The 27,228-nt window shown below is 43.2% G+C and overlaps 2 protein-coding genes across 3 annotated transcripts in view; one reads left to right on the top strand and one right to left on the bottom strand.

Moving 5' to 3' along the window:
- NUDCD1 (NudC domain containing 1) overlaps nucleotides 1–5,820 on the bottom strand; it is a 556,518-nt gene extending 550,698 nt beyond the window's left edge. For both annotated transcript variants that reach the window (XM_069220624.1, XM_069220625.1), the window contains exon 1: nucleotides 5,514–5,820. In XM_069220624.1, the coding sequence (XP_069076725.1) occupies nucleotides 5,514–5,628 (115 nt within the window). In that variant the 5' untranslated portion in view covers nucleotides 5,629–5,820. The remainder of the gene's footprint in view (nucleotides 1–5,513) is intronic.
- A 535-nt stretch (nucleotides 5,821–6,355) lies between these two features.
- Nucleotides 6,356–27,228, top strand: part of ENY2 (ENY2 transcription and export complex 2 subunit) — a 31,764-nt gene continuing 10,891 nt past the window's right edge. Inside the window, exons 1-3 of the mRNA XM_069220627.1 lie at nucleotides 6,356–6,511; nucleotides 22,699–22,799; nucleotides 22,969–23,039. Of these exons, the coding sequence (XP_069076728.1) occupies nucleotides 22,732–22,799; nucleotides 22,969–23,039 (139 nt within the window). The 5' untranslated portion in view covers nucleotides 6,356–6,511; nucleotides 22,699–22,731. The remainder of the gene's footprint in view (nucleotides 6,512–22,698; nucleotides 22,800–22,968; nucleotides 23,040–27,228) is intronic.

Genomic DNA, 27,228 nt, shown 5'->3' on the forward strand with positions numbered 1-27,228 from the left:
AGACCCTTTGAATGCATCCAGACATTACACAGAGACAGCTTATCTGCATATAAGAGATACAAGAAAATGCCCCAGAGCATAAGAAACAGTTGTGGGAAACAAGAGGATGCACACAGACAGGAACAGATTTAATATACAGACAAATGTCAACAGGGAAGCCTGTCATGCCCCAAGCATTGCTACTGATAGCTCTAAACCAGCTACATCTTCCTTCACATACTGCTAGAGACAGTATGTCCCTCCAAATACGTCAGGATTGGTTTGTCCCTAACTTACGTGAGATGATTACAATGTACATACACACCTGCACAGTGTGACAGCAGTATTCACCAAGTCCCACCTCTAAGGTAATAGCTTCCACTATACCTCGCCCACAAGGTCCCTTTAAGGAACAGCACATTGATTATATTGATATGATTGACAGATGCAATCATTATCGCTATCTTATAGTTGTAGTCTGCCCATTCTCAAGGTGGATTGAAGCAAGACCTTGTGTTCACTGTGATGTCAAGCCTGCTGATAATTTTTTGATCTGTGAGGTAATACCACAGTGGGGTGTCCCTGAGGGGATCAGATCCGACAATGGCACCCACTTCGTCAATAATATATTTTCTCACCTCACCACCTTGTTAGGAATAACACACAAATTGTCCTCAGCTTAGGAATTGTGGAGCGCCTTAATGGCCTCCTCAAGAACAAAATAAGTAAACTATGTGTGACATTGAAAAAGAAATGGCTATACTGCCTCCCATTAGCACTCTTTGCTTTGAGAAATACCCCAGGATCAGATCACCATTTGACTCATCAAATAGGGACAGGTAGAACAATGAGCACATTTGTGCCATCAAATAGACATAAGTTGGAGACTGAGAGTGCACCAGAAGTTGTACAAACTGAAATGAATGAGTACATGTCTGAGCTAACCAAAGTTGCAAAGTTCTTCTCTAAACAGGTTACACGTGCAGCCAAGAAGTGCGCCCATGCATCTCCTGTAAAGGATCAACAAACACCATTACCTTTGGGAACTTATATATTTGCAATTTTGTCAGAAAGTGGAAGGACTGCAAATTCAATGGACCCTTCCCAGTTACAGACAGCACGACTACAGCAGTGAAAGTCCAAGGCCACAAACCATGTTACCACCTCCAGGATATCCGCCTGGCCCCGACCGTGCCATCCATCTCTTTGTACACCGAGCGGGGGGGGGGTGGGAGAACAGGAGAAACAACCGGAGTAAAGCCTCCCTCTAAAGCTCCAATATTAGACAATTATTTTTTCCAATTATGTATTTTATGTTTGTTTTTCCTCCTCGGTGCACTGATTTTGATGTTTTTAGCCCTTGGATGTTTTAATTTTTTTGATTCTATATTAATTATTACACGCATGCGTAGAACTGTTGAGAATGATATTGACCATCACCCTCTCCATACTGCTTTGTTTGATAATATGTGGTACCAGCACATGCATAATACAGGCACATCCACGTCCAACACCAGTTGTTGTGTATGCTCTCTCATCCCCCATGCTGCTGGAGTAGATAGACTGCATCTCCCAAAAGAGGTATCCCCAAACATTACGCATTGTCTCCTGCACCTACTTTTATGCAGAATGAGAGCACAGCTACAACCAACTCATGTTAGTCCTGTTACTGCACTAGTTAACACAACTAGATTTGACACCACCCCAGAAGTCCTACAAGTCCGGACAGGAAAACCAAAGATAATGGAAAAGATATCAAAAAAGAAGAAAGCAGGGCAAAAAAGGTCTCACTCAGATTGGGAAAATAGGGGTATTACATCAAGGTATTTTTGTAATGTCTTACCCATCATCTGAATGTAGTAACTATTTAGCTAAACCCCTGCCCCCTGATTGCGCAGGCAGGCCAGTTCTTAGTATCACAGGATCAGTATTTGCCCATGATAAATGGCATACAGAGGCCAAAGTCATATGTAGAGCAATATCATTATGGAATGGCACTGAGACACACTAAGTTTTAATAAGATAATAAGCCAATGTCAGGAAATATGGGATGCGGACATACAGAGATATACATGGACAGGAACTACCATACACCCTAGAATAGCAATGAAATTAACACTGTTTTCTCTTTGTTTCAGAGGGAATGGGACAGTGAAGGTGGGGAGTAACCTCAACTGCAACATCACCACCTACAATGCTGATATGCAGGGCGGCACCTCCAGCCTGATGGATCATTACTGGATGTGTGGGGCCCGGCTCCACATGCAACCACCCCCAAACTGGAATGGCCTCTGCTCCCTAGTGACTTTGCACACCCCCACCCTGGTGATACCAGGTGTGGACATCTCTCAGTTACATGACCATCCCATGAGCCATCCAACAACCTTGCTTCACCATTACCAGACAAAACGAGCTGCTGAGTTTTTTGGTACTGCAGTGTGGAAAGACGTTCCACAGGAACATAGACTATTTAATGATGCCCGAATCTTTTTTGGTAGCATCCTACCATTTACTCAGGTGAAAGCAACATCATGCAGGCTGCAGATCACACGCATTGAATTGATGAAGACCATAAATGCAACCGAAGATGGGTTCAATGCTATCAAGGAAGAACACCGAGCCCTTAGGCTGATGGTAATGCAACACAGATATGTACTTGATTTAATGACGGCCATGGAAGGAGGGGTGTGTAAGAAGATTGGATCGGCCTGTTGTACTTATGTGCCGGCCAATGATGCGGACAATGGGACATTAACTCGGGCCATTCAGACATTGCATGATCTACAAAAGAAAATGATCAACAAGGGGAGTGCCCCTGATGGGTAGTTCAATGGCTGGTTTGAATGGGTGCCGTCCTGGGTGTCAGGGTTGTTCAAGGCCTTCTTGCCTTTGATCGTGTTGGTGCTCTTGATGTGTCTTATTTTTCAGGTAATAATAGCATGTTGCAAAAGGATGACAGCTAAATTGGGAGTGGGCAGAGTAGTGGGTATGTGGTGATTCTCCTAGTTTCATTAGTAGATGGGAAGGTAGGAAAAGTAGTTGAATAATCAACTAGAGGGGGGAATGATGTAGGAAGAATAGGAACACATCATATCCATCACATACTTACAAACATAAGATCCCAAATCCCAATACAAACATTTTAGGCTAGGGATAGTTGTAAACTAATGTAAGTAGTGAAAGGCTTAATACATGACATGCTAAAAGAAAGACAGACTGTGGATTCAATAGAAAAGGTAGGTCATATTTAGGACAAACAAACACTTATTACTTATACACATGCTGCATTATTAAGTTAGAAACACACAAGAGGTCCAAGCCACATTGGAATGAGAGTTTTTCTTTAAAGTTGCACCAACTGTTGCTTTCAAAATCTTCACTTAGCACACAGGGTGGAACAAAAGGGTGTATCCTGCCTTAGCACAAGGGTCCTAAAAACCACAAGTCATTCATATCTTGGTGAGGGGAACCGTGTAAGGGTCAGATAAGCATTTGCACAAGGCAGGTCTACCTTGAGCATCATGTAACAAATAATCACTTGTTGTGCAGAAAAGATAGAGATGCAGAATGACGACAGTGCTACTTACCCACCCATGAGATGACCAATAATTGTGCAAGTGCTCTTGTCAAGAGGTACCTCTCCCCTATTATCTTATCTGTACTGCTTGTTCTTGCTTACGTCAATGCTGAACTGGTCAGCATAGTTTTTTGTGGCTTTTACAGTATAACTACCACTGCTTGTGAACTAGAACTTTGAACTTCAGTCATGGCCTCTATGTTGAGGCTGCCTGTTGTTCCCAGCTGAAAATCGATTCAACCTATATTACTGTGTCAAATTGATCTGTCTTATTTTATTAACAGATTTCCTTCTAACAATACAGATATACACCGTTCTCATAACAAACCTGGGAAACCATAATAATGTTGCAAGTTGGAGTCGCATGATCAATATCTACTGGATGCGGCCCATCACCATCAGATGGACTGATGTACTGACACATCATCCTGCCCTATGAATTTTAATATACTGATGCACAGTTCTATTTTTGTCAGATCCGAGAGATGATCCATGGAGGTCCAATCAGAATCCTTCTTTCTCTTTACCCTGTATGCCGAGCACCTCGGACTTCAAGAGGTATTGCCCTCTCTGCCCTTGCCCATTTGAAATGCCTTGCTGAGATGTAGAGATTTCTAAACACAAAGAAGCCGCCTCTTGACAGAGCTTCTGACATGCTGACGCTTTCCCTTTTTATTCACTTTTGTCCATTCTAGTTAGTGATCTGTTGCCTAAAATGACCTTTTTCTAAATTATTTTTGCCCTTTTTGTTTTTGCCCATGTGTTCCGCCCAACATATGTTGTACCCTGATTGGCTTAATCTGCACGGTTTTCTCTTGTCCAAACTAGAACCTTGATGTTGTGAATTGCCTAAATGCTTATTAAAACTGAGCAGCGCATGTTTTCTGTACATCAGATAATTTTACTGATGTTCTGTATCGTATTTGTTGTATGCTTAGTTCTCTTAATGTTATTTCGACTGAACTGGAGAGAGGATGTAGCGTAACCGCCAGAGCTGCTGACTTTGGAGATGGGGAACCATGTTTAGTCTGGGAGTCGGCTCAACATTCTGTGATTCTGGGCAAATCACTTAATCTCACCGTGCCTACCTAAAATGAATGTGTTCCTGTGTAACATAACTGATGCTCATGTAAAGTGATCCAATACCTTTGGGTTGAGTTTGCACTACATAAAACCACAAAAAAAAAAAAAAAAAAAAAATTTCACTACCTTGGTCAACCCATGGTGATAACTGTATCTTTATCACTTTGTTTTGAGTATTGTCTACACGACTTTGAGCTTAAATTGGTAATAAAACTCCCTGGCTGGAATTTTTCTTGTATGGTCACATGGGTCATACTGTGTAATATAATTGGTTTGTATTTAAATGTGTTGTTTAATTTGTCCACACCCTTATGCTGGGTCCAAAGATCCGTTGACCTCTTGGGCCATTGATTCCTGCGAAGGAAAAAAATGCTCCAGTATTAAAAACAGTACAGTATATTTTGATGGTTGCGCTTATCTCATGTGGCTGTTGCCCTGTCCTCACATATATTTAAAAACTGAAGATGAGGCTCGTTTAATCCATACTCATTCCTGCAGCTACTCCGTCTCAGGTTAATACTACCCTGCATCAGTAAGCCATTCATTCCCACATAAGCTACTAAGACGAACTACTGCCCTGGCAGTGCCCCGTTCATGCTGTTACTTTCGCGAGTTCTATCCACCTCGCCCCCTTCCGCCCCTCTTTGCGTCACGTAAGCTTAGTAAACATTTTAGGGGGTTACTTGTTGCCTGGCATCTCTTGATGGAGAGGAGGTTGCATAGTCTAGGAACAATGCCATATGCTAAGAAGGAGGTGTATGCTGACAGTGGCTGTGCAATGCCAGGTCTTTCTGGGGCTGTGTTCTGCTGGGTAACGTAACGCGGCTGCCAATGAGGCAGTATTTTCTTTGACAGATGTGCAGCCAGCACCCACCTGAGTCCAGTTGCAGAGTGTAGCAGGGCAAAGGGTCCAGCGATAACTTGTAACTTTCAAACTTTGGGTCGAGAAGCTTCCGGTTCACCTGCAGCGAGCAGTTAGCCGCCTCCATAGCTGCTCCAGTAAAGTGACCACCCGTCAAAGAAACTCCTAAAGGGATCCTTTTATTTTAAAAAGAAACCCGTTATCAGTCTATACTCCTATACTGGAGTTTTTTTTTGTTTTATAATTATGGCAATAGACAGCACGCGAGACCAGAACTATTTCATCCCTAGGCTCAAAACCTATCAGACAAGCGGAAACATTAATTTGGGGAGAGACAAGTGTGATCACCTTGGATTGGCTAAATAGTATCCCATCAAATTCCTATTGGCTGAGGGATAGCAAGTAGCGTCAGGTAGTCTGGAGGGTCCTCTTTGAAATCTTTTATTGGCTCTGAGGCTGTGTGAAGCATTCATCTAGGCATTGATTGAGTCTCGGGCGATAAAAAAAAAAATGTTTATCACCGCCATTGCGCAGTGGACACAGCACATCTAAAGAGACACAGAATCATCTGCTTTTCGAATATTTAAATAGGGTGTTTGAAAGATAAAGTGAACTGGAAACTTGGATTTGTATTGTTTGTAATTGATTGGTTAACTGGGTATGAGAAATCTAGCAACCCGAGTCATCCTGTTTGTCGACGTGATACATTCTAGGTTTAGATGTGCCTGGAATCATCTGTTGCGGAGGTGGTTAATATGTCTGGGTGCATCTCCCACCATGAAGGCTGGACGTGACCGGACACCGACTGCGCCGCGTAAGCAGCGTGTGCGTGTCGCTGCCTGGCACCAGAGAGCCACTCGGGCTCTACCCTGATCATGAAACGTCACGTCCGGTTTGTGACTCCCGCCCCCTTACTTGTGTTTCTACGGAGTGCAGTTGCTAATGCGAGTAGCGTCTTTGTGCAGGGTTACTTTGTTGGAGTGATTTTGTCACAGTCTCCTGAAATTGCGGTGAGTGTGGCATTTATCTTTCAAACGGCTACCAAATACGCCCCATTATATATTTACTTTCTGAGATAGGTTTGAGGCAATCATTACAGTGCTACATGCGAATCTATTGGACCCAAGATGTAACGTGCTTTTGGTTAAAACGCCATTCTGTTTGAAAACGTCAATCATGACATAAGAAAAACTTACCAACTATGCTCTAAAATGCAGAGGTCGGTGCAAGTGTTGGCATGTGCCAGTTACAGAGGTTATTTATTTATATATATATTTTTATAATGTTTAAATTCCAACACAAAGTCGCGCGTCACGTTCTCCTCCCTTATGTTCACTCCAGTTTAAGTTTCTGCATTCCTTTCCTTTTGATCATAATGGCTCTCCTAATTTCTCCCTTCGCCTAACAACGAGCTATCATAGTCTCCTTCAGCCTTACCCGCTTGTTTCAAGTAACCTCTCTCACTTCACCTTGATGCCATTCTCCTTATTGGCATATATTGTCAGCCGCGCCTTAGCAGAGTAGATCAGTACATCAGTAATGTTTCACACACCAGCCCTCTAATTATGATCCACGCTTATTTCTCGTGCGCCGAGTTGTTTACCGTTTGTGCACAATCCAATAACAAGATCCCATCTTTTCTTTGAATTATAATTAAGGCTCCCTGATTTCCATTTTTAGGGTCGAGCGCGCGCAAGCGCTCTGGCCCACGTTGTAATCTCTCTGTAGGCTTATTACCACGTCCGTCGCTTTCATTAATTCGTTGGCTTGCTTTTAAAAATTCGATTAATTCCATTTGTGAGAGGCCTGCATACGTCAAATGCCTTTTCCAATGTTAAGCCCTCCTCGAGCACACCAGTAAACTACTGAAAACATATGAGGCTCTGGTTTCTGGACTACTTTATCTTTTCATTTCCTGCCCTGCGAGTTCTCGCTGAACAGAAGTCGAGCGCTTTCCATGACATCAACCCTGTTACATGGATAATTGTACTTTTGCGGGTAACATGGATAATTGCAATTTTGGCAATACGTTTCACTGCGAGCGAACTTCTGTTTCCTTTTCTGTTTCTCCTTCACGCTCATTGCGACCATCTGCTCGCATATGTGAAACTGTTTTACTTTTCAATTTCATTATTAGTTTATGTGGCAAGAAAAGTCAGGTTAGGAGTTTACAACGTTAATAGCTGTAACGCGAGCAAGCGCGAGACCCGTTGCATTGCAAATATTTGTTACTGATTGTTACAGATGAATACAGGCAGAAAACAATCTGTTTTCTCTTTGTATTTATTTTGAAAAGTCGAAAAATATAGACAATTGTTCTTATTGTGAGTGACTCCCCCACACTGTATTTCGCAAATTTCAGACCAGCTGCTAAGCAGATAGTCCATGGGATGTTAAAAACAGGATGAGATTCCCAAAATACGGGCATATATTAACATACATTTGTGTATAATGCTAACATTTACCTGTAGATGTAGTGTTTTGCTTAATTTGCTGAAGCTCAGCAGGAATATCAATGTATGAGTAAATGTTTCAGTTAAATAAATATGGAAATATACCATTTTGCTACTCCATGTAGTTTAAAACCACAAAATAAATATGGATAAATACCAATAAAATGTCCAAAAAATAAACATGGGCAAATACAGACAGAAATGTAAAAAAAAAATATATACCATAAAACGGGGAGCCCTAATTATTATGGACCCTTTAACGTTCGGTCTCCAATTTCTTTAGAACCCTCATTGTTTTTCAACATCCTTTCCTAAGTATGACACAGTGCTGTTAGTAACTTATTTGATGTACTCCCCGGCCCACTTTTATAATTGGTTGGCTAACATTAAAGCATACCTGCCCCTCTCTTAAAGTACTGAACGCACCTCAGATGTCTACATCCAGTAGTTCCTTTAACAGGTTTGGAAACTAAAGAGGGCTTGGGAGCACACTGCCTAACATCCCAGCACAGTTTGCCCCTTTGCATTATGGTAAATGTGGTACACAAGTAGTGCTTAATTCGAATTTGACTGTAGATTTTCACCAAAGTTGATGCAGATAGTGTTCTATATCTCCAGACAGATGAATGCGTTTCTGGATTTGAGATGAGGCAGTGTAACACCTCTCCTTGTGATGACACGCTCGCTTTAAAAGGCTCCCTTGAGATGACAAGCTCGCCGGGATGCACCTGTGTGCTTGTGGAGTAGTTCTTTTAAGACTTGGACAGATTTCAGCAACCTCAGATGACTTTTCTCTGCTCTCTACTACTTCTCTATACTGATGAAGTGCTAAACCTGGCAACATGTGTCTCTGGATAACAGCACTACTAGCCACATTTGGCGAACAACTACAACAGCTTTGAAGTAAGCTTACTTCATTTACCAGGATGCAATGGGGTAAACTGTGCTGGGATGAGAGGCACTGCATCCCATGTACTTAGGCTTTTTGCGGTCACAAACTTTGTGATTCTCAAAATCACAGGGTTTACAACTGCAAAATCCTTTTTTCCAATCCTGTGGCCTCATTTTGTCATTCAGAAAAAGATTTCCAAATCACAATTTTTTTTTTTTAAACAACTTCTGAATCATAATTTCGAAGGAGCATGTTTTGGCTGTTCTTTCTAAATCGAGAGCCAGTAAGGTGTGTACTAATAGTTTGTGACTGAAGTTCTGGTATCAAATTAATGATCAGTTGCCAATTCCCAGGTTGGGATGGTAACTGGTTTGCCAAAGGGAAGGGGGGGTCACACTATAGCCCCTCCCCCTTTGTGAGAATATAGGTCGCAACTTCCGGTTGGGGTGGGGACTGGTGGGGCACTGCCAACTCACTGTTGCTTTTTTTTTTGTTAATTCTTTAAGCACATCTCTTTCCTTATAGAATCACAGGGCTGGTGGTCTGCTGCCCCTTGTAGGCCACCATCCCTGTGATAGTAGACAGTTGAAGGTGGCAAAAAAGGAAATCTCACAGGGTCACACAACAAACTTCCTAAAGAATGTGTCTTAGCTAGTTAAGCTAATAGATAGTCTTTGGAGAGTTTGTTGTGTGACCCTGTGAGGTTTCCAGTTTTGCCAACTGGTTTAGTAGTACACAGGTCAGTTCACAAAATCGTATTGGATTGACTAAAAGTCAGTGTGCATTTTGCAACTGCTTTTTGCAGATCCAGTCTTCATACATCTGGCCCATATTGCATGAGCTTGCTGGTTGCCTTAGCTGTATATTGGTGATTCTAGAACTATTCTTCTCATCTGTAAATGATCAAGAGCAGTTCTCTTTTTCACAAGCCCATGATGCTTTCCATGAGCCACCTCAATTATTTTTTCCTTGAAGCACACTATGCTGTTACCCAGTTCGGCCTCAGTGAACAGAGTCAAGCTAGACCAAGTGCTTTGGGCACTAATCAGTCAAAATAGTATTTACGTGCGTACATGATATTTCTATAGCACATACCTAACTAAAAGGTAGCTGTGTGTTGTACATTGTCAAAGGCCAGGTAAAATTCAAGAAGTAATAGGAAAGGAAGTGAAGTTGTGGATAGTTAATGCATAACAATGTAGTATTCTTTAAAGTGAGTTGTCTTCAACCTTTTTCTACATATGAGCAGCGTTAGAGGAGCCCTGATGGATATGGCTATGTTATTCCAGATCTATAGTGCATAGATGAAAAAGACTTCTCAGATGCTTAAGAGTACTACATGTTGTTATGTGCTGATACGTTCAGTCCTCCTCTTGCTAAATTAACTGCCATGCTTTTGATTGAGGGTTGCCCGAGAAAGCAACATAGCGGGTATTTTGCCAAAAGTCAGACGGGCAGATGGCGCGTCTGTGTATAGTACAATTAAATTGCAATGTATTCCTTCTATTGTTGGCTTGTTATTGGGGATAATAAAGAGGCTAATATTCTAAACACTTATTTTTTATATAGAATATTGTACTTTATAAAGAAAGAACGTACTGAATCTTCTTTCTAGAACCAGAGTAATTTGTGCTCTGTTTAGCAGTACCTTAACATTTAAGATTGTTGGAAATAACCATCCTTTGCGTGGTACTTCCCTAGATTTTTGTCTTGATTTGTTTTTGCTAGCTAGTAGAAGTCTGTCCACTTTACCCCTGCTAATCAGTTGTGAGGTGCTTGTGCTCCCCATTTTCACATAATGGCATTGGCATATCCCTGATTGCCCAGTTTACTTACCTATGGCCTATTTAACTTACCTGTAAATTCCTAGTATATGGTACCACAGGCTACCCAGTACCTGTAAGGTAAATGTCTCAACTGGGCTGCAGCACTCATTGCATCACCCGCTACAGCAGCAATTTAATTCTGAATTCAGGCCTGCCACCAGTAGCCTGGCTAGGCATGTTTAAATTACAAATTTGACTTGTCGAAATAAACTGTTTTGACAGGGCTAAACATTACTTTAAAAAATAAATGTCACCTTTGAGTTACCTTAAGACAAGGTGCATGGTATTAAATGGAAGATATGAAAAGCTTTAATGTTAGACATGTCTTTACAGTGAAAAATCCCTAAAAGGTACCAAGGAGGTGAGCTCAGGTCAATTTAGTGGTTTACCCTTTCAAGGATTGTTGTTATTTAAGGTGAATACTCACATCCACCATTAAACCCCCTTTTCTTACAAAGATGATAATTTAATAATACAGCTTTAGTTACGTAATATAGTTAGTTGTATGATGTGACCCAATTAATAAGTGACGAGTCAACATTTTATTAGTGAATATATATGTTTATTGAATTTTATATGGTTTGTGTGTTTTTTATAGGCCTGTTTGTCACTGGTAAACTTACTAAATGCACTCTATCATGTTTAATATGATACACATCCTCCATTTTTTCCAATTTATGCATTGCAGCTTAGGATACTGAACATGTTGAGACTAACTTGGTTGGCTTATACACCTAAAAGTTTTCTAAAGTCTGAAGCAAGACACTGGATTCAGTACTGATAATATGCTTCCAAAGAGAAAGAGGCATGACTGACCACTAGCAAGGAAGGATTTTTAAATGACACTGAAACAAGCAAATTAAATAGCTTTAAGCCCACAGTAGTTATACCAAAAGTATACAAGAGGCCATACGCTTACGCTCAACCTAAAAAAAATAGAGCTTAATTTGATAACTAAAACAAGACCAAAACAACAAAAATCCAGATAGTAGAACCGGAGTTATTGACTTTCAAGGTTTTAAGTAAAAATAGCACCAAAAAAGCACAAAGCGCTAGTTGTGGATACGTGGTTGTGGGGGGGTTGGGGGGGTTATGCAATCCTTTGTGTGGGAACAGTACACAGCATGTTCAGGTATATAAGGCTGGGCCCAGCTACCACCTCCCATCCTTGCAATGATGGCCCATTCAGTAACACCTGAGCCCCCATTGTGTGTGGCTACCTAAGCGGAATACACAAACTCCAACTGCCAACTACACCCAATCTTGTGAACAGAGGCAGGCTACAGGCACCAGATGGCTAAGGCACGAAAATAAGACAATGCATACTTTCTAAAACTGCCATTTTCAGAATTGCAATTTAAAATCTGACTTCACTGTAAGTTAGGATTTTAAACTGCGATTCCTGAGACACCAGACAGAACTTAATAATCCCTTCCTTTATGGAAAGTAAACAAATAAAATGTAATAAAGTAACTCCAGTGATATCCTATTGGAGAGATAGACCGTGGAGTAGTGGAAAAATTAATTTAAGAGTTTCTCACTACTAGGACATGTAAAACTTAAAAGTACATGTCCAACTTTTTAAATACACTACACCTTGCCCTCTGGGCTATCAAAGGCCTACAGCAGGGGCATCTCAGCAGCCGACCCTGGGAGGAGGCGATCTCCAGGGCCATGTATGGTTCCTTCTTTCTAACTATCCAATTGCCCCCCCTGGAGGTGGTGGACCCCAGGGTCAGGGACCTGCACTGTCCTCCTTGATAAATGCTATTGTAGCACCGGGAAGGTGCAGGTCCCAGGGGCTCGGGAGATTCGCAAGGCTCTCTCCCCCCCCCCCCCCACCCACATTTAGCTTAGCAGAGGTGGTGGTCCTGGCGGTCCATGCACGCCCCCCATTCATATTTTTAAATATGGCCTCCCCTCCCTGGGATCTGGCCGGCGTGGGGGAAACATCAAAAGCAAGCACAAGAGAGCAATCTAACTCTTCCGTGTTTTTTTTTTTGTGTGTGATTCACTGAAAAATGTGCAAATTTGCTGTTCATTAAAAACACAAAATGCTTATTTGCCCTGGTGGAATCCCAGGGGGACTGCTGGAACAAGGCTAGGGTTTAGGGTATTCCTAACCTGCCTCTTTTTTTTGGGGGGGGGGGGAGGGGGTTGATGGGGAACTCGGCTGATGCAGAGTCCCAAAATGGCTGCCAACACTTCCTAGTTAAAATGTTGGCAGCCAATCAAATTTTGACAGGAGATCAGGACTGTCTGCAAAGTATTCACGCTTCTAGATATACAAATTAGAGTTTCCTTTAATATCTCAAGCTACTGAACAGATTAACACCAAAAAAAATGCGATTTATGGATCAAAAGTTACCTTTCAGCCAAATCTGGTGTAATTCCGTCCAGTGGTTCGGACTGCAGGCATGTTTAAAGAGTCTAAGGGAATTAACAGGGGATACTCATGTTTTTGCCATCACCACCCCTTTTTTCTCAGCCCCCGCTCGACGGACCACCCTGAAATTTTCCATGCACAGCAAGACCCAATTAGACATTTTTTGGGGAAAATTTCATGAAGACTCATCAAACGGCGCCAAAGATATAGCAATGTCAAAAAAAGATTTCTATGGAAACCTGGTTCTAATTATAACTACCTACTGGCAACCGCCATGTGATTCTAAACGCATCCCATTCTAAACATAAAATATTGAAATGGCCAGTAGAAAACACCAATAAAAAAATGAGCTGAAGAAAGTCTGCTGAACAATGACAATGAGAACACCACATATCTTCCTTACACACACAATGTAACGAAGACTAAAACCCAACACAATTTTTGCAACATAGCATATTAAAAAAAACAGAAATTCCAACATCCTAACTAATCACCTAGAAACAACAACATCGCGCACATTCCAGAAGCAAATCAAAACCAGAGCAGATTTAATCTCTGAATTTCTGAGGCACTCCCTTTTTTTTTTTCTTTTTTTTTTTAAATAACGTTTGCAAACAAGAATACCATGACTGGGGCACAAAGCCATACCATCACCCCTTCCCCCACCCTCCACCCCTTAATATGAAAAAGATATTTGGCCACTTTTCAAGATGTTCCTCATACAGCATTTCCATGCGTTACCATAACTTGTGTTGGATTCCTTAATTTAGAAGACCCCTATATAAACAATAACAAATCTTTAATACGGGCCCAATCTCCAACACAAATTCTTCTTAATTCTTTGTTAATCTGTATTTTTCTTCTTAAAGTACACTCATTATAAACACATTTTACTGGCACTTTGAGTAGCAGTACCTGCACCATAGTCACCTTGTGACCCTTAACAGTATCCATCCAAAGTGGCGAAAGATACAAACCGATCGTACTCCTCATTAGTTCAAAGGGAATTGACTCGTCAAAAAATGCAGTGTGGTACGATAAGCCCATAATAACTTTCTGAACACTTCTATGCAATCAGTATGAGACTTGATTGAACTTTTGATGTACTCAAATAACAGCTGTTAAGTCTTTCCGCTTTCCATTAACTTGTGGAAAGTACAATGGAGTGTGCAAATGTTTAATTCCACATTTAAAAAATAAATTCTGCATAACAATAGACGTGAATTGAACCCCATTGTCGAACAAAATTTCCAAAGAAACTCTAACGAAAATGTCCTTGAAAAACATTGAGACCGTCATTTGTGGGCTCAGCCACACTCTTATATTCCACCCACCTCTAATGATGATCTGTTTATAATAAAATTTCTCATATGGGTAGATAGAACATTAAATGGTCCACGAAAATCTACCGCGACTGTCTGCCACACCTCAGGACAATGCACCTCCTTAGGGCACAGAGCATTGGTATTAAGATGTTTGTCACTAATAGGACACTGTGAACAAATGCTAACCAGCTCTTTAACATCTCTATCCATGCCTGGCCACAAAAAGCTACAACACATTCATTTGGTGGAGCTCATGCCAAGGTGTCTAGTATGAGCAGTTGCAATGATCTGTTCCTCATGGGAGGAATACACTTGACACCTCTCACATGCGCACCATCTTCCACATATAACTCATCAGCAATCTTAAAAAAGGGCTGCAAATTTACACCAACGTAATTCTCAAAAGGCCATCCTTTTGTCACAAAACAATAATTTGGTGCAAAATTATATCCTTATTAACCTCCTTGCACCGTGCATCCATGCTGTCACACATAATGCTATCTTCAGTGTTGGTAATGATACGTTCTTCTATATCAATGTCATTTCTATGTCGGTCCATCCACCGGTAATCTCGACAAACAGTCATCCTTAACGTTTTGTAAGCAGCAATATGAACAATGTGAAAGTTGAATTCCAGCATTTTAGTTGATAATCTAGCCAACTACACAGTAGATTTATTTTTTCCACTAGGCAAAATACCAGCAAAAGGTTGATGATCTGTGCATAGCTAAAATGTCACACCTCACAAATATGGCTTGAATTTCTCAACACCCCATGTACAGGCAAACATTTCATTTTCAGTCCTAGAATACCTTGATTCAGCTTCCTTTAAATATTTCAAAGCAAAGCCAACAGTGACTTCTTTGGTGCCTTCCCACTGCAACAAAGCAGCCCCAATACCATAAACACTGGCATCCACTGTGACAAAAGTTTTACGTTTCTCAGAATAAGCTTGTAAAAATGTTGCCAACACAATGCTGCATTTTAGGAGTTCAAAGTTTTCTTGACACAGTTGTGACCACACAAAATCAGGATTACGCTTGAGTAGATCTCCATAACTTTCAGCCAAATTAACATATACCTTCATGAGTTTGGAATAAAACATTCCAAGAAAAGACTGCAATTGTTCCTTTTCACATGGGTGTCACGCTTTCACTATAACATCAACCATTCCCGGTTTGGGCTAAACACCTTCAGGAGACAAAACACACCCTGAGTGCTCTTCTTCATCCACACAAACACATTTATCCCTTCTCAGTGTGACCCCATTTTACAATAATGCGCTTACCAATTTTCTCAAAACAATGTCGTGCCCTTCAATGATATTGGTAAAGATAAAAATATAATTCTGGAATGCAATAGGTTTGTTAACCCCTTTCAATATTGTAGTCCTTACTTTCAGAAAAACCGAAGCAGCTGACGCCTGCCCCAATAGCATCCTGCAAAACTGGAAGGTGCCACCAGGAGTAACAAAAGTGGTAAAATGGTGTGAATTCTCAGCCAAAATAAACCTGGTGATGTGTTGCTTTGTGGTTAATTTGGTACATCACTAGGACTCACCCCGGTGCGTGGTCGTAATTCACGCCAAAAAAAAAAAAATATATATATTTTTTTCATTATATATATATATTTTTTTTGCGAAAATATCTGGTGATAACCACAACGTGGTTTCTTCTGCCTCAATAATGCTATTAGCTTGCATTTTCTTCAGCATTTTGGTGAGGACATCTCTCGCAGTCAGAGGAACATTGTTCAACTTGTGTTTCGCAGGAAGAAAACCATCTTTAGCCCTAATGGTGTGAACAAAAGCTTTTTTTAAATTTTTTTAAATATTTTTTTTTACTATCTGTATCACACAAAAAAAAATGTTCAATTGTTGATGCCTAGACAAAGCAGGCACCCCCAGTGATTTTCTTGTAAAGCCACAGGACATGGCTTTCCTGGTCTGATTATCATACCAAAATCTACCTCATGCCCCCAACCCAGAACATGAATAAATTTTTAGCCAGATATACTTTACCTTTTATCATTCTGTCACAGAAACCAATGTCAGCCTAAAAGTACCCATTACGATCACTTCTGCTACCCTGAAAGACAGAGGTAATGAAAGACGTCAGGTGGCAATAGATTTTTATCAGACCACTTCTCTTTGAACTTATCAAGGTTGTTGCGAGGTGAACGAATATGTTATGTTATAAAATTTATAAAGCACATGGCTACCCTGGGGCCTCCTAGCCCTGACGGACCGCAACCTGAACAAGGCAGAGGGGGCAGGCAATTCTAAAACAGCCAGGTTTTAAGTGCCTTACGAAAGTTATATTCATGGCTTATATGCCGAGGTCTGGGAGGGAGTTCCACAGCTTGGCTCCCAAATATGCCATTGTGGCACCACTCCATCTAGCTTTTTTAACTCTAGTTAGGGTGGCCAAAGCTGCTGATGCCGACCTGAGGTCTCTATTAGGCTTATAGAAGGAAGCAAAGTTCTTTAGTAGCAGAGGACCTCTGTTGTAGAGAGACCTGTGAATACAGCACAAAGCCTTAAATTTTATGCGCTGTTTCACAGGCAACCAGTGTAACAAAACTAATGCTGATTTAACAGAGGTAGGTCTGGGGATGTCGAGTAGAAGATGGGCTGCTGCAATTTGTACCAACTGCAGTTTCTTTTTCACATATGTAGGAGAGCCAAGAAATAAACCATTGCCGTAATCAAGTCTGAGGAGAATGATTACCTGAATGATACGTTTTTTTTTTTGCCAGGGATGGAAGAATTGTAAAAACCTTCCTCAAGAGTCTCAATAAGTCACAGCAAGTGGCCGATATATGCCTAGCATGCTGTTCCAGCGGGGTCCAACTATATCCCTAGGCTCTTAATATGTTTCTTAGGGGGAGGAAGTTCCCCCCCAGTGCGCTTGGAATCATAAGCGGCTTGCCTGGACCAGGATCATGGGCCAAGATCATTAGCTCCGTTTGATCACCTTTTAGTTGCAATCTACTGTCCGTCATCCATCCTGTGACTGCTTGTAAACAGGAGGACAGAATTTGATGAAAACCCATCTGGGTAGGATGGAGACAGTTACTTTCTTCCAGAAAGGTGGAGAGTTGAGTATTAAACATTCATATTTTCATTCTAATATTTTGGCCGGAGTGGGTAGTAGAGAAATGGGTCTGTAATTCTTGAGTGCTGCGGCATCCAAGATGGATTTCTTTAGCAGTGGTTTAACTATAGCGTGCTTCCACTGACCCGGGACTGACTCCCTAGATATTGATACATTCAGAATTTCCGTCAGAACCAGGACAATCGCCGCCACTTCTTGAGCTAGTATATTGGGGGGGGAGAAGAGCCCAAAGGAGATCCTGTCTTGAGTGAGGTGAGAGGCGAAGCAACCTGCTCCTGGGAGAGGAGGGCGAACTGGGAAATAGTTGCTATGCCGTAATTGGTGGATTTATCCTGCTCTTCTAACCTGGGCATACTGTTAGAAAAATCTGAATGTATGTCCAGGATTTTTTGTTGGAAGAAACCGGCTAGCTTATTGCTATGCTCTAGGGAAGCTTCAATGAGATTCTCTTCTAGGGGTACCTGGAGAATTTCTTTTAACACCTGAAAGACTTCTTTGGGAGAGCCAGAGGCTTCTTCAATTCTGTCAGCATAATAGGTGCCCTGTGTTGATTTTATCTCGGCGTGGTAAAATCTACTTGCTTTCCCATACGCATCCCTATCAGCCAGGTCGTATGATTTTCTCTACCTTCTCTTTTCTAATCTTTATTTTAAGAAGTTGCAGGTGAGGGGTAAACCACAGAGCACCAGCTTTCCCACGAATATCATTTTTTACCCTACGAGGGAGTGCTATATCCAGACTGTCAATGATTCAATCATTGAATGACTCCGCTTTGGTATCAGCCCTGTTAAAAACAGGGGTTTACGTTTTTTCAGCACAACAATCCATTCATTTGTACTAAGCTTGTAACACGGCCTGCCGGGCTGCGCAACTGGTTTGGGGCTGCTTCCTACGATATCAATGGCTAAATCCAGTGAAATTAGGAAGTGGTCTTACCAAGCCAAAGGAATAGGGGGTTTAGAAGTTTAAGCTGTTAGATTGCTAAACGCTAGGTCGATGGTGTGTCCCTTTTCGTGTGTCGGGCCTCACACCAATTGCTCTAGTCCCAGCGAGTCCATGTCGCCCAGGAGACGTCTCGCCGCCGGCTGATCTAGGTTCTCAGCATCAATATTAAAATCGCCTAAGATGGTGAAATTGGGTCTCTTACATATTAAATCGGCAATATGGTCTGGGAGAGACTCTAAAAAGTTCTCTGGCGAGCTGGGAGGACGATAGAGTAAGATTCCTTACAGTGTAAATAGAGAATTAAGCGCGAGGGAAAAGAGCATGCCTTCCCCTTCTGATAGCTGGAGGGGCTGGTAAGTCATCTTAAAAGAATCCTTATAAATAATCGCGAGTCCTCTCCCTCTAGAGATAATTCTGTCCACCCTGGCTATCGGGTATCCTGGAGGTAATGCCAGGTTAATATCTGGCCCCGGCCCTTCATGCAGCCAAGTTTCCCTAAGGAACAAGGCTGCGGGCGCAGCCTCACTTAATAAAAGATTTATATCGAATTTGTGGGCTGGCATTGAACGACAATTACTAAATACCTTTCTTGACTCAGAAATGAACGCACTGACTCTTCTTGGCAATTCCAAAGACAGTATTTGCTAACTGACACAGCAGGGAGAAATACATTGCGGACTGTGCCTCAGCCCTGCATGACCTACCTCTACATTTTTTCATCAGCCTGTTCAGACAGGCCCTTTTATACAAACCTGTACAATATTTTATTACACACGATTAACAATTGATAACTTTCAAGTTGGAGTTTAAAATGGAAAACCCTCTGAAACATGTGACCCCGTAACACTAAGTTTCTAGGTTTAGACATTATTCTCTCTTTATTGTACATTCAACAAAGGTTTATAACTGAGCATTCTTTGACCTGTGAGTGTCCACGTGCTCTGTAGTAAATGTTTTTTATTTGAAGTGTGTGCTGACAGCATTGTTGGTCCAGGACTCCTGAGCTTTTGGAATTTGGTTTCCTTCCTTGCACCCACTCTAAATCGCGCACCTGTGTGCTTTGGCCTAATTCAGTTATGTGCCAAGTATCTAATCAGTCTGTGATCTGTGGTAAGGCCTAGATGGTGTGCCGGGGACTCATGTGCTACTGTTGTAAATACCTGAAGGTTGGTCAGACATGGGTTGGCCTTTAACAGAAGACACTTTTTTGTTTCTTACTCTGCTACATCCTTGAATGAACTTTTCACAGTGCTTGAGTCAGTGTGACGGTTTGACCTAAACTGCTTTTTGATTGTGACAGTGGTGTAGCCTCTGTTGATGCTTGAAGTTGCACAATGTTTTACATTTCATAGTCTGGGTAATGCGTTTGTTTTTCACATTTCTTACAACAATGTCAATGACAGTAATTCTTGCTCCAGGACCTAGTAATAGTAAGTGAGAAATATGATTGGTCTCAATAGTAACGTCTACATAAGGATCACAATAACCCTTATTATCTACACCTCAAAGTGCCTAAATTTCTATAGCTAGTACTAACTTGTTTAACCTGTCGTCAGTACGTTTAGATTCTTCGCTTGACTATTGGTGCTTATTGCTACCAGCAACTATTTTGGTTGATGCTAGAATTTAGTCAATTACTTCATCAAGATTGCGTTTTTTGCAGGATAAGAACAGTTCCTGAATTGTTTTAGAATTACACCTGGAAACAATTTTATCACAAATTAGCTGTCAAGTAAGATTAGCATGTTCATGATATGATGCCAGAACTTTAAATGCAATGACAAATGTGTCTACGGACACCAAAGAACCTTCAACTCTGGTTAAAATAAAAAAAAATAAAAAAATTGTCTGTGTACTACCAAATTAACGTAAACCCTCAAAATTAATCTCCAGTTGCTTTACTGTGTTTTGAAACTTATGAGTTTCTTCAGCTGGCGTATACTCTGGCAAATGATCAAACACATTTTTCCCTCACCCCCCTCAAATAACAATATCGCAAGTTTCTCTTTAGATCTGATTTAAACTTGATTATGTCAATATCTCCTAAATAAGCATTAAAAGACCTGAGCCAGAATCACCACTTCAGTGGAGCTTTCCCAGGATCCTGTAGAAAAGGAGCTGGAGGTGTTACAGCTTGCATCATTGTGAACAAAAATGCTAAAAATAGCAAATAACATACACTAATATGAGCAAAGATAAAATCTAAATGGAAAAAAAACAATTATCCCTGCAAAAACCTCTTGCTTTATGCAGTCGAGTGTGGAGACTGTTAAGTTATGGGACTTAAGATTTCAGGTGATTAGTTATTTGGTGGTGTTAATTAGAGTGATTATTGCATGCGTCACCTGAGAAGCTCGGTGTATCAAGGGGACTGGACAAGAGAAAATCTAGCTCCTAGTGAGGGGTTTTGTGTACTAATCATTTTACCTTATACAGGTAACTACAGTAATCCATGCTGTGCGTGAACTGCCTTACTCCAATCTTAACTATTTTTGTGCAGATCTTAATCCTTTCAGTACTATATAATAAAGGTTTCTATTTATATTTGGATGAGCAGTACAGCCCACACTCCCATTAATGTTATAACAATACAGGGAGTGCAGAATTATTAGGCAAGTTGTATTTTTGAGGATTCATTTTATTATTGAACAACAACCATGTTCTCAATGAACCCAAAAAACTCATTAATATCAAAGCTGAATATTTTTGGAAGTAGTTTTTAGTTTGTTTTTAGTTTTAGCTATGTTAGGGGGATATCTGTGTATGCAGGTGACTATTACTGTGCATAATTATTAGGCAACTTAACAAAAAAAAATATATACCCATTTCAATTATTTATTATTACCAGTGAAACCAATATAACATCTCAACATTCACAAATATACATTTCTGACATTCAAAAACAAAACAAAAACAAATCAGTGACCAATATAGCCACCTTTCTTTGCAAGGACACTCAAAAGCCTGCCATCCATGGATTCTGTCAGTGTTTTGATCTGTTCACCATCAACATTGCGTGCAGCAGCAACCACAGCCTCCCAGACACTGTTCAGAGAGGTGTACTGTTTTCCCTCCTTGTAAATCTCACATTTGATGATGGACCACAGGTTCTCAATGGGGTTCAGATCAGGTGAACAAGGAGGCCATGTCATTAGATTTCCTTCTTTTATACCCTTTTTTGCCAGCCACGCTGTGGAGTACTTGGACGCGTGTGATGGAGCATTGTCCTGCATGAAAATCATGTTTTTCTTGAAGGATGCAGACTTCTTCCTGTACCACTGCTTGAAGAAGGTGTCTTCCAGGAACTGGCAGTAGGACTGGGAGTTGAGCTTGACTCCATCCTCAACCCGAAAAGGCCCCACAAGCTCATCTTTGATGATACCAGCCCAAACCAGTACTCCACCTCCACCTTGCTGGCGTCTGAGTCGGACTGGAGCTCTCTGCCCTTTACCAATCCAGCCACGGGCCCATCCATCTGGCCCATCAAGACTCACTCTCATTTCATCAGTCCATAAAACCTTAGAAAAATCAGTCTTGAGATATTTCTTGGCCCAGTCTTGACGTTTCAGCTTGTGTGTCTTGTTCAGTGGTGGTCGTCTTTCAGCCTTTCTTACCTTGGCCATGTCTCTGAGTATTGCACACCTTGTGCTTTTGGGCACTCCAGTGATGTTGCAGCTCTGAAATATGGCCAAACTGGTGGCAAGTGGCATCGTGGCAGCTGCACGCTTGACTTTTCTCAGTTCATGGGCAGTTATTTTGTGCCTTGGTTTTTCCACACGCTTCTTGCGACCCTGTTGACTATTTTGAATGAAACGCTTGATTGTTCGATGATCACGCTTCAGAAGCTTTGCAATTTTAAGAGTGCTGCATCCCTCTGCAAGATATCTCACTATTTTTGACTTTTCTGAGCCTGTCAAGTCCTTCTTTTGACCCATTTTGCCAAAGGAAAGGAAGTTGCCTAATAATTATGCACACCTGATATAGGGTGTTGATGTCATTAGACCACACCCCTTCTCATTACAGAGATGCACATCACCTAATATGCTTAATTGGTAGTAGGCTTTCGAGCCTATACAGCTTGGAGTAAGACAACATGCATAAAGAGGATGATGTGGTCAAAATACTCATTTGCCTAATAATTCTGCACTCCCTGTATGTTGAATAGTCCTATTGAACACAGGTATCTTAAGTCTTCTATATATGTCCGATCCACTTGATCTGAGTCTTAACACTTTTGTAATGTGTTTTTCATAGCTATCCAAGCATTCATAGATCCTGGTCTTCAAAATGAATAAAGATGCACAAATGAGAGCAGCTATTAATCAGAAGCTTATCGAGACTGGGGAACGAGAAAGGTAAGTAGTTTAAAATGAATGAGACCGAAATGTGTCTATTTATCCTCAAGTGGTATTGTCTGAAGGGCAAAAAGTGTTGCAGTTTGAGGAAGATGCTAACATAGCAGTTTAAAAAAAATGTCTTTAAAGTGCTTAAACTGAGGTCATAAATATCTCTCTGATTTTCCAGGCTTAAAGAGTTGCTGCGAGCCAAGTTAATAGAGTGCGGCTGGAAAGACCAATTAAAGGCACACTGCAAAGGTACATCTTCACCCCATCACCTCTCCCCTTCTTTAACTAGATTATTCATCCATGAGGGATAGAAGTCCCATGTAAAAAAGAATTTGGGATGTGGTCCCATGTACATTAATTGGTTTTGCAATGAGCCTTGCAGCAGAAAGGTTCCCAGTGTACTGTCATTTTTACCAACTACCTTATGCTCATGGTTAACTTAGTTTTGCATTTTTTTGTAGTAAAGTCGGTGTTTGTCTTTTTGATGTTCTTGGTCACAAGTTGGAAAGGGAAATATTGGAAACTGAAAATTAGAAGAGTTACGTTTAAATAACCATTTGTTGCGCAGAACGCTCAGCATCTTACTTGTATCAAAGCAGCACTTCAAATCCTACACAACAACAACATTAAACTGGTTAGTAATTAAATTTTGTCTCCAAACATCATGATTGGAAGACAGACAATATATTACGATAGATTGTGTAAAAAAAACATGCAGGGGTTTTCAGTCAGCCTGTCAGGCACGTTTTTGTAGATACTTACAAATGCATTTACAAAGGAGTTTTGAAACTAAGAGCCGGAGTGAAAAATCAATGACCAAAGGTCTGTTTATTTTTGCTGCAGCAAAAGAGGACAGGTTTACCACTGGCATCCCTGGCCCGAAGTGAAGTGTGCTCCCATGGAGCGTTTAACAGTGACATTTATACTCATACATCAAAGGATACAATAAGTATGTAAATACTGATATACGTCATACAGATATTTTAAGGAGGTAATCAGTTTCCACACACCGGTTCCATTCCCTGCTTTGTCCTCGATTCCCTTCTTCAGCTGCCTGACTCCCCACAAAGGATTGGGTGGTTCAAAGGTATAGATATCAGCCTTTCCCTCCCCAAAATACAACAGCCGAGGTCAGTTAGTTATTTTTACCACATGATTATAATGAGTAACGTGCCCCAGCTAGGGAAAGAAACCAGCTGCAAGCCTGTGGTGTGGAGCCAGGCTTATTTTACTTAAACAAATATACATAAATTAAATCAAATCATTAACATTTATAAAGCGCGCTACTCACCCGTGCGGGTCTCAAGGCGCATGGGGAAAGGGGGGGGGTTACTGCTGCTCGAAAAGCCAGGTTTTTAGGAGTCTCCGGAATGCGGAGTGGTCCTGGGTGGTCCTGAGGCTGGTGGGGAGGGAGTTCCAGGTCTTGGCTGCCAGGAAGGAGAAAGACCTCCCACCCGCCGTGGAGCGGCGGATGCGAGGGACGGCAGCGAGCGCGAGGCCAGAGTAACGGAGGAGGCGGGTGGGGACGTAGAAGCTGAGGCGTCGGTTGAGGTATTCCGGTCCCTTGTTGTGGAGGGCTTTGTGTGCGTGGGTGAGAAGTCGAAAGGTGATCCTTTTGCTGACTGGGAGCCAATGCAGGTGTCTCAGGTGTGCGGAGATGTGGCTGTTGCGGGGTACGTCGAGGATGAGGCGGGCCGAGGCGTTTTGAATGTGTTGCAGGCGATTTTGGAGTTTGGCGGTGGTCCCAGCGTAGAGGGTGTTGCCGTAGTCCAGGCGGCTCGTGACGAGGGCGTGGGTCACGGTTTTTCTAGTGTCGGCGGGGATCCAGCGGAAGATCTTGCGGAGCATGCGGAGGGTGAGGAAGCAGGCGGAGGACACGGCGTTGACTTGCTTGGTCATGGTGAGAAGGGGGTCCAAGATGAAGCCGAGGCTGCGGGCGTGGTCTGTGGGGGTCGGTGCGGTACCGAGGGCCGGGGGCCACCAGGAGTCATCCCAGGCGGACGGGGTGTTGCCGAGGATGAGGACTTCCGTTTTGTCAGAGTTCAGCTTTAGGCGGCTGAGCCTCATCCAATCTGCGACGTCCTTCATCCCCTCTTGTAGGTTGGTCTTGGCGCTGGCGGGGTCCTTGGTGAGGGAGAGTATAAGTTGGGTGTCGTCGGCGTAGGAGGTGATGATGATGTCGTGCTTGCGTACGATGTTGGCGAGGGGGCTCATGTAGACATTGAAGAGTGTCGGGCTGAGCGATGAGCCTTGAGGTACGCCGCAGATGATCTTGGTGGGGTCTGAGCGAAACGGTGGGAGGTAAACTCTTTGGGAACGGTTTGAGAGGAAGGAGGCGATCCAGTCCAGGGCCTTGCCTTGGATCCCGGTGGAGCGGAGGCGGGTGATTAGGGTGCGGTGACAGACGGTGTCGAAGGCAGCCGAGAGGTCAAGGAGGATGAGGGCGACTGTTTCACAGTTGTCCATCAGGGTTCTGATGTCGTCTGTGACTGAGATGAGGGCGGTTTCCGTGCTGTGGTTGGTTCGGAATCCGGTTTGTGAAGGGTCGAGCAGGTTGTTTTCCGGGAAGGTGGTCAGCTGTTTGTTGACGGTCTTCTCTATTACTTTGACTGGGAAAGGCAGGAGAGAGATGGGGCGGAAGTTTTTCAGGTCGCTCGGGTCAGCCGTAGGTTTCTTTAGGAGGGCGTTGACTTCGGCGTGTTTCCAGCATTCGGGGAAGGTAGCAGAAGAAAAAGAAGAGTTGATGACGGCCTGGAGGTGCGGGGCGATGATGTCGTCGGCTTTATTAAAGATGAAGTGAGGGCAGGGGTCCGAAGGGGCGCCGGAGTGGATAGAGTTCATGATGGATTTGGTTTCTTCAGTGTTGATGTGGGTCCAGTTGTTGAGGGTGAAGGCCGGGGGTGCGGGTTCGGTGATGTTTGGTTGGGTCTGGTGTCCGAAGCTGTCGTGGAGGTCGCTGATCTTGCGATGGAAGAAGGTGGCGAGGGATTCGCACAAATCCTGTGAGGGCGTGACGGCGTTGGCATTGGCGTTGGGGTTGGAGAACTCCTTGACGATGCTGAAAAGTTCTCTGCTGTTGTGGCTGTTTTTGTCCAGTCTGTCGGTGAAAAAGTTCCTTTTGGCAGCGCGGATCTGGTGGTGGTGTTCGCGGGTAGCGTTCTTGAGGGCGGTCATGTTGTCAGCGGTGTGGTCTTTGCGCCAGGCCTTCTCGAGGGTGCGACAAGTTTTCTTTGATTCTTTGATTCTTTGAGGGTGTCAGAGAACCAGAGAGGTTTTTTGGTGTTGGTCTGTCGATGCGTGCGTTTGAGGGGAGCAAGGTTGTCTGCGCAGTTGGAGATCCAGTTTGTGAGGCTGAGGGCTGCGTCGTTGGGGTCGGTGGTGAGGGTGGGTTGGTTGGCGGCGAGTGCGGAGAAGAGTTGCTCTTCGGGGATCTTGTTCCACTGTCGACGAGGGATGGGTTGAGTGCGGAGGTGGCGGGTCACGCGTCGGAATGTGAAGTGGACACAGCTGTGGTCGGTCCAGTGTAGAGTGGAGGTGTGGCTGAAGATGATGTGTTTGCTGGCGGAGAAGATAGGGTCGAGCGTGTGTCCGGCGATGTGGGTGGCGGTGTTCACCAGTTGCTTGAGGCCGAGGTTGGTGAGGTTGTCGAGCAGGGCTGTGGTGTTGGGGTCGTTGTTCTGTTCCAGATGGAAGTTGAGGTCGCCTAGGAGGATGTAGTCAGGCGAGGGCGTGCGGGGAGATGAAGTCGGCGATGGCGTCGCTGAAAGGGGCGCGCGGTCCGGGGGGACGGTAGACGAGGGATCCTCTGAGGGTGGTCCTGGGGTTGGTGCGAATTTGAAAATGCAGATGTTCAGCGGCGAGAGGGGTGTCTTCGGTGGAGGTGGTGACGCTGATGGAGTCTTTGAAGACGATGGCGATACCTCCTCCTACTTAGTTGGTGCGGTCTTTTGTGGAGATCTTGTAGCCTTCGGGGATGGCAGTGGCGATGTCTGGAGCTGATGAGGCGTTCATCCAGGTTTCCGTGATGAAGGCGACGTCCGGAGCTGTGGAGTCCAGGAGGTCCCAGAGTTCAACGGCGTGCTTGTGGACAGAGCGAGCGTTGACCAGGATGCACTTGAGGTGGTTGATGGCGCGTGGGCTGGTGGTCGTGGTAGTTGCGTGGTGGAAGATGCGTTTGCAGGAGTTACAGGCGAAGGGTCCATGGGTGCGCTTGTGGTGGGCTTGAAAGCAGGTGTTGGAGCGCCTGGGGTTGAGGGCGTGGAGGGTGGTGGGGTCGTAGCGGGTCAGCGGGGTAGGGGAGGGCTGGGGACCAGGGGTCGTGGCGCTGGGCGCGGGCCAGGCGCAGACGGGCTTGACTCTGGCGCGCATCCGGCGCGGTCGCGCAGCGGCCGCCATAAGAGGGGGGGGGAGGGGTCAGCTGGGGGCGAATGGGAGCTGG

This window comes from Pleurodeles waltl, chromosome 2_2 (genome assembly GCF_031143425.1).
Source record: "Pleurodeles waltl isolate 20211129_DDA chromosome 2_2, aPleWal1.hap1.20221129, whole genome shotgun sequence".
NCBI lineage: Eukaryota > Metazoa > Chordata > Amphibia > Caudata > Salamandridae > Pleurodeles > Pleurodeles waltl.